Source organism: Danio aesculapii, chromosome 7 (assembly GCF_903798145.1).
Source record: "Danio aesculapii chromosome 7, fDanAes4.1, whole genome shotgun sequence".
In the NCBI taxonomy this organism is placed as follows: domain Eukaryota; kingdom Metazoa; phylum Chordata; class Actinopteri; order Cypriniformes; family Danionidae; genus Danio; species Danio aesculapii.
The window spans coordinates 64,405,251-64,418,964 of record NC_079441.1 but is presented as its reverse complement, the minus strand read 5'-3'; the positions used below and the strand labels follow the sequence as shown (position 1 = coordinate 64,418,964).

At 33.8% G+C, this 13,714-nt stretch overlaps 1 protein-coding gene across 7 annotated transcripts in view; it reads right to left on the bottom strand.

Annotated features, from left to right (window-relative positions):
* The window catches only part of tead1b (TEA domain family member 1b), a 159,991-nt gene that overhangs the window by 18,119 nt on the left and 128,158 nt on the right, over window positions 1-13,714 (bottom strand). For 3 of the 7 annotated variants that reach the window (XM_056462343.1, XM_056462346.1, XM_056462345.1), the window contains 4 exons: window positions 12,585-12,596; window positions 6,407-6,541; window positions 6,057-6,103; window positions 1,423-1,484 (listed from right to left, as the gene is read on the bottom strand). In XM_056462343.1, coding sequence (XP_056318318.1) covers window positions 1,423-1,484; window positions 6,057-6,103; window positions 6,407-6,541; window positions 12,585-12,596 — 256 coding nt within the window. The remainder of the gene's footprint in view (window positions 1-1,422; window positions 1,485-6,056; window positions 6,104-6,406; window positions 6,542-12,584; window positions 12,597-13,714) is intronic. The other 4 variants (XM_056462344.1, XM_056462348.1, XM_056462347.1 and 1 more) reach the window with 2 other exon arrangements.

Sequence of the window (13,714 nt, the reverse complement as noted above, 5' to 3'; positions counted from 1 at the left end):
AGATAAAAAAACATTAGCTTATTTTAATGCACATTTTGCAATATTTCATTAAAAAACCCTAAATGGAAGCGCCAATATGCACAAACATTTTGAAAATGCGCATTGAAAAAAATACGAGTAGAATAATCTTTTTATCTGATAAGAAAAAATATGCATAAACTATGAGGGAAATGCATTTACTGAACAAATTCCTGTATGCACATCAAAAAAGTCCAGTGACTTGGATTCGACAGATCATGCGATAACAAAAACGGCAGAAAGTAACAGGTATGTTTGGGTGGACGATGAGGTCCGATTATTTTCGAATGTTATATACGAGAAACAATTGATGACCATCCTTGATGGAAAACATCAGCAGAACGCGCAGATCTTCCAAGACTGGCAGCATTCCCGAAGAGTTGTTTCCTGCCTCCAAAAGCAAGATGACATGACATTGCACATTGCATTTCCTCTACACGTTATAAGACGCAATAAGTTATTATATACGAAAAAAGCCTTCTTCTAATGCAGCAACTTCCATTTTTTTTTTTATATTTGGCGCCAGTTTATCAGGAAGTGACAATTTTGTTCTCTTGGGCCCCGTTTACACTGCCAGTTAAATGTGACCCAATTCCGATTTTTTGCTCATATGTGACACAGATCGGATCTGTTTTATGACCGTCTAAACACGAAAAAAAACGTATGTATTCGGATATTTAGAAATCGGCTTCAGGCCTCCTTCATATGTGGAAATAAATCAGATATTTGGATATGTGACAATGCGACTATCATGTAAACAGGCAGATCAGATTTATATATATATAATATATATATATATATATATATATATATATATATATATATATATATATATATATATATATATATAGACACCATATATATACCATAGGTACAAGCTGCGATGACAGCCCTTTCCTTCCTCCTCTGCCTTAAAATCATTTTAAAGTTGGGCGAAGTTCGCATATTTCGCAGAGCTAAAAGCAAGGCAAATTCTTTCATTGTGGCTAGTGTGGCTCAGATGCTAGAACCCGCCTTTACGTATGCGTAACGTCGTGGCAAGTGTAAACACATGAATCAAATATGGGTCACAATTAAAAGAACGTGTAAATAAATAGGCAAAAACATCAGATATACAACAAATCAGAATTGGGCATCAAGACCTGACAGTGTAAACGGTTCCTTGGACTCGTTGGATGAAACATTTGCTTTATTTAATGTAATATTCCAGTTTTACGCATACATTTAATTTGCATATTTGGATGGAAACACGGCTAATGTTTAGGTTTTTTTCACCTGTTGAAATGGCACCTTTGTCATTTTTGACCCGTAAATCAACAGGAGGCTTAAATATTCGCTCTTCAAAACAACAGAAGGCATGAATCTGAATGTGAACAAAGACATGGCAATGGAAAGCCCACATACTTGAGATTGTAGTTGTGACTGCTGGCTGGATAGGGTACGCTTGCTGAGCAAATGGCTTGATGCTAAAACAAAGACAAAGGAGAATTAAGACTGGGGAAAGGAGCACTACATACTGAAGAGATTAAGAGGGTTACACAGCAAAGAAGAAACAAAGCTGCACAAAGCATTGAAACATGGATTCAACCCCCCTTCCTCCATTCTGGAAAGGCTTGCTTTCTCTATGATCCCTCTAAGGGAACGGAAAAAAAAAACTGAAAGAGTCGGGGAAAATACAGACATCAGGAAAAAGAGAATGACAACACAGTAGACAGAACAGAGAGCAAGAGGATAAAGATTTGCATTTCTCAAAGGGAAATACCTGTTCTTGCTAGGCAAAAGAAAAGAACCATATTGAAAAAAATTTAAGCTCTAAATTTAGTTCAGTGCAAAATATTGCTGAATCAGTCTGTCGTCAAGCCACTCTCAGCAAAAAAAATGTGAAGGAGAGTTATGAATTTAGGTTTCCCACCAGCTTGCTGCCCTCCTGGATTTTAATTACACTGGATACTGCTACTTTATTGACTAGCTGTGGAAAAAGGAACTAGTTTTGTAGTGTGCACTAGGCTTAAAGCTGTAAAAAAATAATGATAACGTCATCCCTCTTGATTTTTGTCATTTTTATTCTATATAAGTAATTTACTCTAAATATGCCAATAATAAGGGGTGTAACAGATCACAACCCATGGTTTGGAACGCATGTGACCCGTCAAAATGAATAAATAACTATACAATTAATAACTCTTTAAAATTAATAAATGTAAATAATTAATTAAAAATGAAATAAAATTAATAAATGAATAACTATTAAGTTATATATTTATAGATTAATCCAACATTTGCAACGATTGCAAAGAGATCATTTACATCATTCAAATCCCATGTGTGAAAACATTTTGGTTTCCTGTAAAATATAATGATGACGGAGGAAGTTGTGGTAGGTTATTCGGGATGTGGTGGGTTTCTTGGGTTATTAAAGGTGTTTTCTGTCGCTTCTTGTTTAGCTTGCATAAACGCATTCAGTGTAAAGCTGCACAACTAATGATTAAAAGATCGGGATCTCAATTCAAACACCTACGCAACATATATTATAAATGATGGTGATTTGAATATGTTTATCAATCCTTCGAATCGCTGCATTCAAATCTGTGTTTGATCGAGAAAGAGATTCAGTTTTTACCCTTTTGAGTTAGTTACAAAGTTTTTTTAAATGAGTAACTGAATCATTCATTGAAAATGAGACTATGTGTTGCACAAATTATGATGTAAGATTTATATATTTAACATTATCAGCAACAGCAGCGAAGATCATTTTTCACAATATTGAATATTTTACAATTCATATTTTTTTCCAGCTGTTTATTTCTTAATTTATTTTTTATTAAAATTACAGGTACTAAGCTCTGTTTGTTAAAAACCAAGTGTCTTGCAGTACTGTTTTTGTAATAAATGGAAAGCAAATTACATTTGTCTCCTTCCATTTTTGGATGATTTGAAAAATGACCCAATCCATGACTCAAAAACTGTAATGGGATCTAAATAGTGAGCTTTGTGATACATTACACCACTAGTAAATAAAAAATATAGAAAAAATGTATTATAAAAATTATAATTGTGTATAATTAATGCCTTGTACACATAGGCATTAAACTGTGAGTATGAAAGCTATATTATTGTAGGTTAATGGTTGATAGTTAGGATAGATATGGATGAAGTCGGAATTATTAGGCCCTAACTCTTGAATTATTAGCCCCCCTGTTTATTTTTTTCCCCAATTTCTGTTTAACAGAGAGAAGAGTTTTTTCAACACATTTCTAAACATAATAGTTTTAATAACTCATTTCTAATAACTGATTTATTTTATCTTTGCCATGATGACAGTAAATAATATTTGACTAGATATTTTTCAAGACATTTCTATACAGCTTAAAGTGATATTTAAAGGCTTAACTAGGTTAATTTGGTTAACTAGGCAGGTTAAGGTAAATAGGCAAGTTATTGTGTAATGATGGTTTGTTCTGTAGACTATTGAAAAATTAGCTTAAAGGGGCTAATAATTTTGACCTTAAAATGTTTAAAAAAAAAAAAAAAAAACAATAAATAAAACAAATACGACTTTCTTCAGAAGAAAAATATTATCATTTTTATATTTTAAAAAGAAAAAAAAAATCAAAGGAGGGCTTATAATTCTGACCTCAACTGTATTTAGATATTTAAGAAGAAGGAGCTGCAGAAAAAGTGGAAGAAGATAGCATTATAATGCACTATAATGTAAAGAAGACTTAGGTTAAGAAGGTGTATGAGTGACATACAAAATGAAGAAGAAGAACGAGAAGAAAATCCAGAAAAACATGAAGAAACTGAAAAAGAAGATGGAGGAGATAATGCAGAGGGAAAAGATGGTGAAGGAGAATAAAATACAGAAGGTGGTAAATTACAATTAAAAATTGCTTTAGAAAAACAGGAGGAAGATGAAGGAGGAGTAAAAGCAAAGGACACGAAGGTGAAGCTGCAAATGTGCAGAAGGTGGAAAGAAGGTACAGAAAATATGTGCAGGAAGAAAGAGGAGCAGAATAAGTGCAAATGTTGGAGAAGATAGAGAAAAACGCAGAGATGGTAGAGAAATAGGTGAAGGAAAAGGTGAAGTTAAAGAAAAAGCAGGTGGTAAAGACGTTTTGTGCGAAGTTGTTAAGAAGATTTAGGTGAAGAAGGCATAAACAAAGAAGCTGCAGAAGTGTAAGACAAAAAAAAGAACGTCCAGAAAAAACGTGAAGAAACTGCAAAAGGTGGAGAAGAAAATGCAGAGGGAAATAAAGGAAGTGATAAATTACAATTAAAGTTGCATTAGAAACAAATTCTATAAAATCTGGCAATCTTTCCTAGATAAGACTTTTTGTTGTCGATTTGTTGTCTTCAGATCAGCACAACCCTAATTTTCACATTTTGCGCCACATTGTTTAAATAGCGAATTCATTTGCGCCACTTTGTGGAGTCATGGGTGTGCTGGTCTATAAAGGAGGTGTGTTAAGGTGCATTGTTGGTGGGATGCTATTTTAAAGAACTGAAATAGACCATGCCATTAACCAACTAAAACCTGGTCTAAAGTCCAGCACAGAGCGCAGTAATTATGCTCTTATGCAGGTCCAAAGAGCTTACATATTGCTTAATACACACAGGATGTGCAGCAATACACAAATATCTTTACATATGAAAAATAATGAAGGATTAAAATGTTACAAATATTACTACTACCTCCATGTCTTTATCCCATGGGGCTTTTTTCCAGTTTATTCATGACAATCTGCATTTGTATAATGTTATTATTATTAGTAGTAACATTATTTATATATGCATATTTATATTTGTTTTAATAAAAACAAGTTTAGATTTGTCCACCTGTCGGGTTTTGGAGACGTCTGCATCACCATATGGGGCATAAGAATAGGACGTGTATTTAGATATAACTGTTTTCTGAACACATTTTGTTATTATTGTTCATTTATTCGTTTGCTGGAAATTAGAACTGAATTTAGAAATAGTTTTGAAACAAATCTTTGCACTTAACAAACTAAATTAAATATGTAGGCTAATGGATGTCATTAGTGGAGTGAGTTTCCACCGTTTCCTTATCCACAAAAGTAAAGTAAAAAGTAAAAGTAAAGTAAAGAGGCTGAATGGAGGAGGCTCGTACTTTATCCTCGCACTGTAGATGGTCTGATTAACTGTTTTCTCGCTAGTGAAGCGTTCAGTTTTTCCACTTACATAGTCCACCATGTAAATAGCAAATGTGCCATGGCATGACGCAACTAACTCTCAAAGGGAATGGGAGATGAGACTCTGGTTTAATGCACGTTATGCTCAAAACACACCCATTAACGCCCTTAATGCTTTTGCGCCATGTGCTTTAGACTTTGCGCCTAGATCGTTAAAATAGAGCCCATAAACTCTACAGGAAGTAGTTAAATTGAAGAGAATTAGACTCATTTAGATTAAAACTGAAGGTTTTTTGTATTTATTATTTTTTTATTGTTGTTTACTTATTGTATCTATTATTGTTATTTTACTTTCTTATGTATTTTTTTATGTGTTTTTTATGTATTGTTCGTATATTGTATCTCTTATTGTGAATTGTTGTGTTAATTGTTGAACCAAATTTCTAAGTCAATGTGTTTGAATGTTTATAAAACAAAGAAAGTTATTAAAAAAATAAAAATAAAATTGCATTAGAAAAACAGAAGGAAGTGAGGAGAAAGATGCAGAAGAACATGAAGGTAAAGCTGCAAATGTGCAGAAGCTGGAAAAGAAGGTACAGAGAAATTGAACAAGAGTTGCACAAAAAAGTGCTGAAGAAGAAAAAGAAGATTGCAAATGTGAGGAGGAAAAGAAGGAACAAAAAAGATGAAGAAAGGGGTGCATAAAAAGTGCAAAAGCTATAGAAGATACAGCAAAAATGCAGAAATTATACATTAAAAGTTCAGAAAAAAGTGAAGGTTAAGAAAAAGAAGTTATTGCGGAAAAGAATGACAAAAAAGGTGAAACAGAAGAAGCAATGTACTTTAGTGTATTAATGGAAGCAGAAGTTTGGTAGAGATACTCACTCTTGGGAGGATCCAGGCTGGCCTGTCGGTATCATACCCTGCCAAAACTAGAGAATTGGACAAATAAATAGACAAAGAAAACAGCGGCTATCCACATACACACATGGCATCTGCACACTTTTGATACATGGCTTATCGCATTGCCATTGCAAAACAAAAACAAAAAAAAACGAGGTGTATGATGTGCCATGCGGTCTAGTTATCTTGAGTGTGGCATTAGTGGGCTTATCTGATGAAGGCAGGTGACAGGGCGTGTGTAATGGGATTGGAGCTGGCTCAAGCGGCCCGGTGGCCAGCCGTGTGGATGAAGTAAAGTGTACTGATAGCTGGGTGCCAAAGGCCGGTCTTACCCCTGCGGCTCCGGGGAAGGCAGGACGCGGGATGCCTGGAAGACCCAGCTTGTTGTGGATGGCGGTGGCAGAGACGATCTGGGCAGAGGACATGGAGGCCATAGTCTGAAGAGCTTTGTCCTTCACGCTCTGATCCTTCAATAGCATTTACAGAATGAATCAGGACTCAGAAAACATACGGACACAGTGAGTCAGGGGTTGAAGAGTTCCTGTAACACGATTCGGAACACATGTGTTTGTAGCACGTTTTATGACTAGAAAGTTTGGGATAAAGTACTCAGGGTTTCTGCAGGATTCATCAAGTTAAATTTAGGACTCTTTTTAGATCATTATGAAACTCCTAATTTGATTTCCCATTTCATATATGTTTTTATTGGTCTACGTTGTATTTGAAAGATTCCTGGGAGAAAGATTTAGGTGTTCAGCTTAACATTGAGGACTCGGAAAAGTTGATCAAGGTCATAAATACTAAATAAGGATAATAATAATACTAATAAATGTTCTATTAACTCAAGACAACAACTAATCCAATATAAAGTAGTAAATCAGCTTCATTAGTTCATCTACTGTAGGTGTTAAGCTTGACAAATTCTACCCCTTCATCTCCTTTAACTGTAACGAATGTGAATCTGTGGAGGGCTCTTTGGGACATCTTTTTGGTCATGACCAAAACTTTATAAAGTTTGGAGTGAAATTTTCAGATTCTACACTCTTAGAAATAAAGGTACTAACGCTGTCACTGGGGTGGTACCTTTTCAAAAGTTAACATTTGTACCTTAAAGGTCAATATTAATACATTAAGAGTACATATTAGTACCTAAAAAGTGCAAGAGTGTTCCTCTTGAATTTTTTAGGTACTATTATATACTTCTGACGTACCAATATGGACCCTTTAAGTACAGATGTGTACCTTTTGAAAAGGTACCACCCCAGTGACAGCGTGTGTACCTTTATTTCTGAGAGTGTACTCTAAAGCTTATTCTTCCTGATCCAGCAATCCCTGTTTTTGGTTGGTCTGATTCACTTCGTGGGTTTAGTCATCAAATTAAAAAAGCTGTCCAGTATGGTATGGTGGTAGCCAAAAACATATTCTTTGTCTATGGAAAAAAGGCATCAAAACTACATTTTAAGTCCTGGCTTTCTGAACTCTCTAACACTTTACATTTAGAGAAACTTAGACCCAGTATTTCTGATAGCATTGCTGGCTTAGAAGCGAACCCTTTTTTAATAATCTGAAAATGTCAAGCATAACAGTTTAAAAGTATGACCCTGTCATTGTTTGCAAGATCTGGCCCACTGGCCTAGAAATATGTGTGTAACATTGTTGATCTATGTACAATATCAGAAATAACGGTACGCAAGCTGTCACTGGGGTGGTACCATTTCAAAAGGTACAAATTTGTTCTATAATAATACCTCAGGGGTACATATTCGTACCTAAAAAGTACAAAAGTGTTCCTCTTAAATTTTTTAGGTACTAATATATAATTGTGAGGTACCAATATGAACCCTTTAAGTACAAATGTGTACCTTTTAAAAGGTACCACCCCAGTGACAGCTCGCGTACCTTTATTTCTGAGAGTGTATAAAACAAGAGGAACTGATGTAACAATGGTTTTAAAATCTTTTCTCTGTCTTTTTTTGTTTTGTGTGTCTTTTCTTTTCTGTCTTAATAGTTGTTGTTGCTTTTTGTGTTGCTTTAAGGTCAAAATAAAAATATAATATTCAAAGACCATTATGAATGAAATTTTAGACTTACACTCTCAGAAAGGTCAAAGTCGGTCACTGGGGCGGTATCTTTTCAAAAGGTACATTTTTGTTCCTAACAGGTCCTTATAGGTATACATTAATAGCTAAAAATGACAAATGTTTACCTAATAATACTTTAAAAGTATGAAAGTAAACCCTGAAGGTAGAAAAGTGTACCCTAAAGGTACTAATGTCCACCTGTATGGTACAAAAGTTTTGTAAAGGTACCACTCCAGTGACTGATTTTGTACCTTCATTTCTGAGGGTATAAGTCTAAAATTTTATTCATAATGGTCTTAAAAAGTCTTAAATTTGACTTGATGAAACCTACAGAAGCCCTGAGTGTACAGTATATACAGAGCTAAACACTAAGGATTTTTGGGGATTGAAATGGAATTTGTTTTTTGTTTGCCACAATAAATAAATAAATAAATAAATAAATAAATAAATAAATAAATAAATAAATAAATAAATAAATAAATAAAATTTAAAAGTAGTTAATTTTTAGTCACATATTTTAAATCTGTCATTTTTTCTCAACATAATATTTCTTTCTTTTTTTTTTTTTTAAATGAATGCATTTCTATTATAAAACCTTAAGTGTCATGCCTATTTATAAGTATTATGTCCACTTCCCCAAATTTCTGTAAGTCATTTTTGAACAAATGGAAGATGATGTAAAGGGACATCTTGGCCTGTTATTATCATGAGAAATTGTGTAATTGTTTATAGTTTTCTTTTCCTGATTAGGGAATTTAATTTAGAGGATTTTCATTAAAAATGCCTAACAGCTGTTGTGATTGTATCTCTTTGCAATAAAAAAGTTTTATCTACATGAATGATTGGTGATTGGGTGGGTCTTGGTCCAATTGGGTAGTTTTACTTGGATAGAGAAAAATAAAGACCTTTTTAAAACGATTTAAGACCTACAAAACACAACCTGTTTTGAAATGTAAGACTTTTTAAGACCCTACAGACACCCTGGTACTATAATAATAATAATAATAATAATAATAATAATAATAATAATAATAATAATAATAATAATAATAATAATAATAATAATAATAATAATAATAATAATGGTTTTATAATGAATGCTGATAATTTTTTTTTTTGCTGCTTAAAGGGGTAGTTCACTCAGAAATTAAAATGTACTCACACTCAAGTTGTTCCAAGCATTCATGAGTTTCTTAATTCTGTTGAACACTCAAGAAGATATTGTGAAGAAAGTTGAAATCCTTTAACCATTGACTTACTTTAAACAAATACTATGAAATTCAATGGTTACTGTTTGCCAAACATTCTTCTAAATATCTGCCTTTGTGTTTAACAGAAGAAAGAAACTCAACAATTGTAGTGAGGAAACGATTACACCAATTTCATTTTTGTGTGAATTATCCATGACTATCACTGACTTATGCTGTATGCCTATTTATAAGTATTATGTCCACTCCCCCAAACTACTTTTAGATAAATGGAAGATGATGTAAAGGGATATAGTGGCCTGTTATTATGATGAGAAATTGTGTAATTGCTTATATTTTTTTTTTCCTGATTAGGGAATTTAATTGAGAGGATTTGAAGTAAAAAAGTCTAAGAGTTGTGATTGTAAGCAAAAAAAAAGTTATATTTACATGGATTATTGGTGATTAGATAGGTGTGTGTCTGATTGAGTAGCTTTATTTGGATAGAGGAAAATTAAGGCCTTTTTGAATTTATTTAAGACCTACAAAGCAATATTTCAGTGAATTTAAGACTTTTTAAGGCTTGTTTTTGAAATTTAAGACATTTTAAGACTCAATGGACATCCTGGTAATTTTCATAATAATAATAATAATAATAATAATAATAATAATAATAATAATAATAATAATAATAATAATAATAATAATAATAATAATAATGGTTTTATAACCAACACTGATTTTGCTGCTTAAAGAGATAGTTCACTCAGAAATATACATTTACTCAGCCTCAAGTAGTTGCAAACATTTATGAGTTTCTTTATTCTGTTGAACACTCAAGAAGAAATTTTTAAGGAAGCTGAAATCCTGTAACCATTGACATACTTTAAACAAATACTATAGAAGCCAATGATTACTGGTTTCCAACAATCTTCTAAAGATCTTCTTTTGTGTTTAACGAAAGAAAGAAACTCAACAGTTGTAGGATGAGGAAACGATTACGCCATTTTCATTTTTGTGTGAACTATCCTTGACTTACATTTCATGCTTATTTCTAAATATTATGTCCATTCCACCTCATTTCTGTAAAAAGTTTTTGTTAAATGGAAGATGATGTAAAGGGTTATATTGGCCTGTTATTATGACGAGAAATTGTGTAATTGCTTATAGTTTTCTTTTCCTGATTAGTATATATATATAACTTAGAGGATTTTCAGTTAAAATGTTTAAAAGTTGTTGTGATTGTATCTCTTTGCAATAATAATAATAATAATAATAAAATAAATAAATAAATACATAAATAAATATATATATATATATATATATATATATATATATATATATATATATATATATATATATATATATTTAGATGGCTTGTTGGTGATTGGGAGGGTGTCGCTCAGATTGGGTAGCTTTACTTGGATAGAGGGAAATTAGGAACTTTTTAAAAATGACACACAATTAAACTACAACACACTATTTCAGTGAATGTAAGACTTTTTAAGGCCTAAAATTTTGTTTTTGAGACGTTTTAAAACCACGCGGACACCCTGGTACTATTTTTAATCATAATAAGAATGGTTTAATAACCAATGCTGACAATTTGTTTGCTGGTTAAAGGGATAGTTCAGCCAAAAATGTAAATTTACTCAGCCTCACGTGGTTCCAAACATTTATGAGTTTCTTTATTCTCAAGAATATATTTTAAAGTAAGCTGAAATCCTGTAACCATTGACTTACTTTAAACAAATACTATGAAAGTCAGTAATTACTGGTTTCCAACATTCTTATAAATATCTTATTTTGTGTTTAACAGAAGAAAGAAACTCAATTAAAGGGTGAGGAAACGATTACACCATTTTCATTTTTGTGTGAACTATCCCTGACTAAACCTAAAGTTTCAAAGACCTTTTTTCAACACTATAAATGTCATTACTGTCACTTTTGATCAATTTAACGTGTCCTTGCTGATTTAAAAAGTGAAACTTTTGAATGGCGGTGGATCATGCTTTCCACAAAAACAAATTGAGCACAATTCAGCGCCGACAACAATAAGAAATATGTCTTGAGCAATAAATCAGCATATCATATTGATTTCTAAAGGCACGCTTGACATTGAAGAGAAAACATGCTAAAATAGAAGCCATAAAACATTTTTTTGAACTCAGTGACATTCACCGCAATGACAGCAATAACATCCATATCATATTAACCTTTAATGACACTGAGAGTGAATATTTGCGATTTAGGGATCTTAATTAGCAGTCATCACAAACATTCAAAATATTTCTATATACTGATTCGAAACGGTGACCGTGATACAAATCGAACCGTGAGACATTGGAAACCGTCACCCCCTGCACTGAACACAAAACAGGGGACAATGAAGCAGCCCACTCGCTCCAACACAAAGATCCACATACAGAAAGCATGTTAAAAGATTCTTCAGAGCTATAAAGCCGTTGATCTTAAGAGGAATGTGCAAGCATTATAGACAGGAAAAAAAGCCTGAAAAGAGTGAAAGCCTCCAGTGTCGAGGATGGAAGATGATAATGTTTAATATTGAGCGCCGGGGCTGAAAGAAAACCAAATCCAATGAGAAGTGACATTGATGTTATATATTATCCGGCAGCGCCTACATTTCTAATAAAGTGCATTGTATCTGTCAGGAACAAGGGTTAACTAATACTAAAACTTTCCTCTTTTTTTCCTGCTGTGTGTAATGCTTTCGTTCTAAAAGCATCCATCAAGGTCACCGAACTGAACCTGAAACAGTTCAGAGAGAAAAAGGGCCTGAAGGATATCGTTTTCTTTAAACATCCTCCTTGTTATTTTCCCCAAATGTATTTGAATATATAGGCATTTAATTACTAAAGGAATGCCTCTGCTTAGATGTATTTCTAAAAACAGGTCATTTAATTAACTGAGCTAAAGTGTTTATGCTTAAAAATGCATTCAAATTGTAGATTGTATAGCGCACGATCATATCAGGATGCGAACCCTGGCACTGAATGTACCAAATAGGCAGTGAATGGAGCGGATCTGCATTTAAAAGACGGTGAAAAGTGGGCACAAGTTGAGGGCGAGCATGCTGGGAGCGGCGGCTCACGTATGAGCGAGCGAGAGCTGGCTTAGAGAGAGCCAGAGAGGCCAGAGCTCAAGCAGGTGTTCAGCAGCTGCTATACTGCCACGGCGATATGTAGAAGCACAGTCAAGAGCGCTGAGAAACTCGTACTTACCATGCTTGTCACCTAAACGCAAACAAAGAAGGGTTCATTGTCAATTTTCAGTCTGCAGGTTTTGGCCAGTTCAAACCAAACAACCTACAAAAGATTCGAACTAAGTCCACAGTTTATGGATGTGATTAACGGACTAATTTCTGCTGAAAAGACCAGCGTTTATTGTGTTTCGGTTGCTTGATGTAGAACCAAATGTGTTGGTTCATCCAAAATGGAAAATTACGCTATTAATTACTCACCCTCATGCAGTGTGCGAATTATACATTGACGATCAGGGGGGTCAACTTTTCGTGTAATACATGCTTCAGTCATTTATGTATTTATTTATATTACATCTAGTTTATTAATAAAACGTATTTAGGTTTTCAGTGTTTTGAGGAATATTTAGTGTATTCTGACCTACAGTCTTCTCTGATTAGATATTTCAAACGTTTCTGTAGGTGAAACTAGTCAAACTATGCATCTAATTTGACTTTACTTTCAGTTTAGATGTAGATACAAACTGCTGTTGTACGAGACAACAGTCTTGTCAACACTTGTGATGTCTATCGGTGCTCTAGATCTGAGAGTTTCAGACTTTTGAATTAATAGTTTTCTTGCAGAGACTGATTGGTGTGATTATGCATTTACAATGGTATGAACTATTATAGGGGTGGTCAATGTATATCTACACTACATGACAAAAGTCTTGCCGTCGATCCTATTTGGAGCAACAAATAATAACTTGATTTCTAGTTGATCATTTGGAAAAGTGGCAGAAGGTAGATTTTTCTGCTGAATCATCTGTTGAACTGCATGCCAATCATCACTTATACTGCAGAAGATATTGGAACCTGCATCGACCAAAGATTCTCAGAAATAAGCCAAGTTTGGTGATGGAAAAATCATGGTTTGAGAATACATTCATTATGGGGGTGTGTGAGAGATCTGCAGAGGGGATGGCAACATCGACAGCCTGAGCCTACATTACAAACCACAGGAGAGGGCAAATTCTTCAGCAGGATAGCGCTCCTTCTCATACTTCAGCCTCCACATCAAAGTTCCTGAAAGCAAAGGTCAAGGTGCTCCAGGATTGGCCAGCCCAGTCACCAGACATGAACATTATTGTGCATGTCTGTGGTAAGATGAAG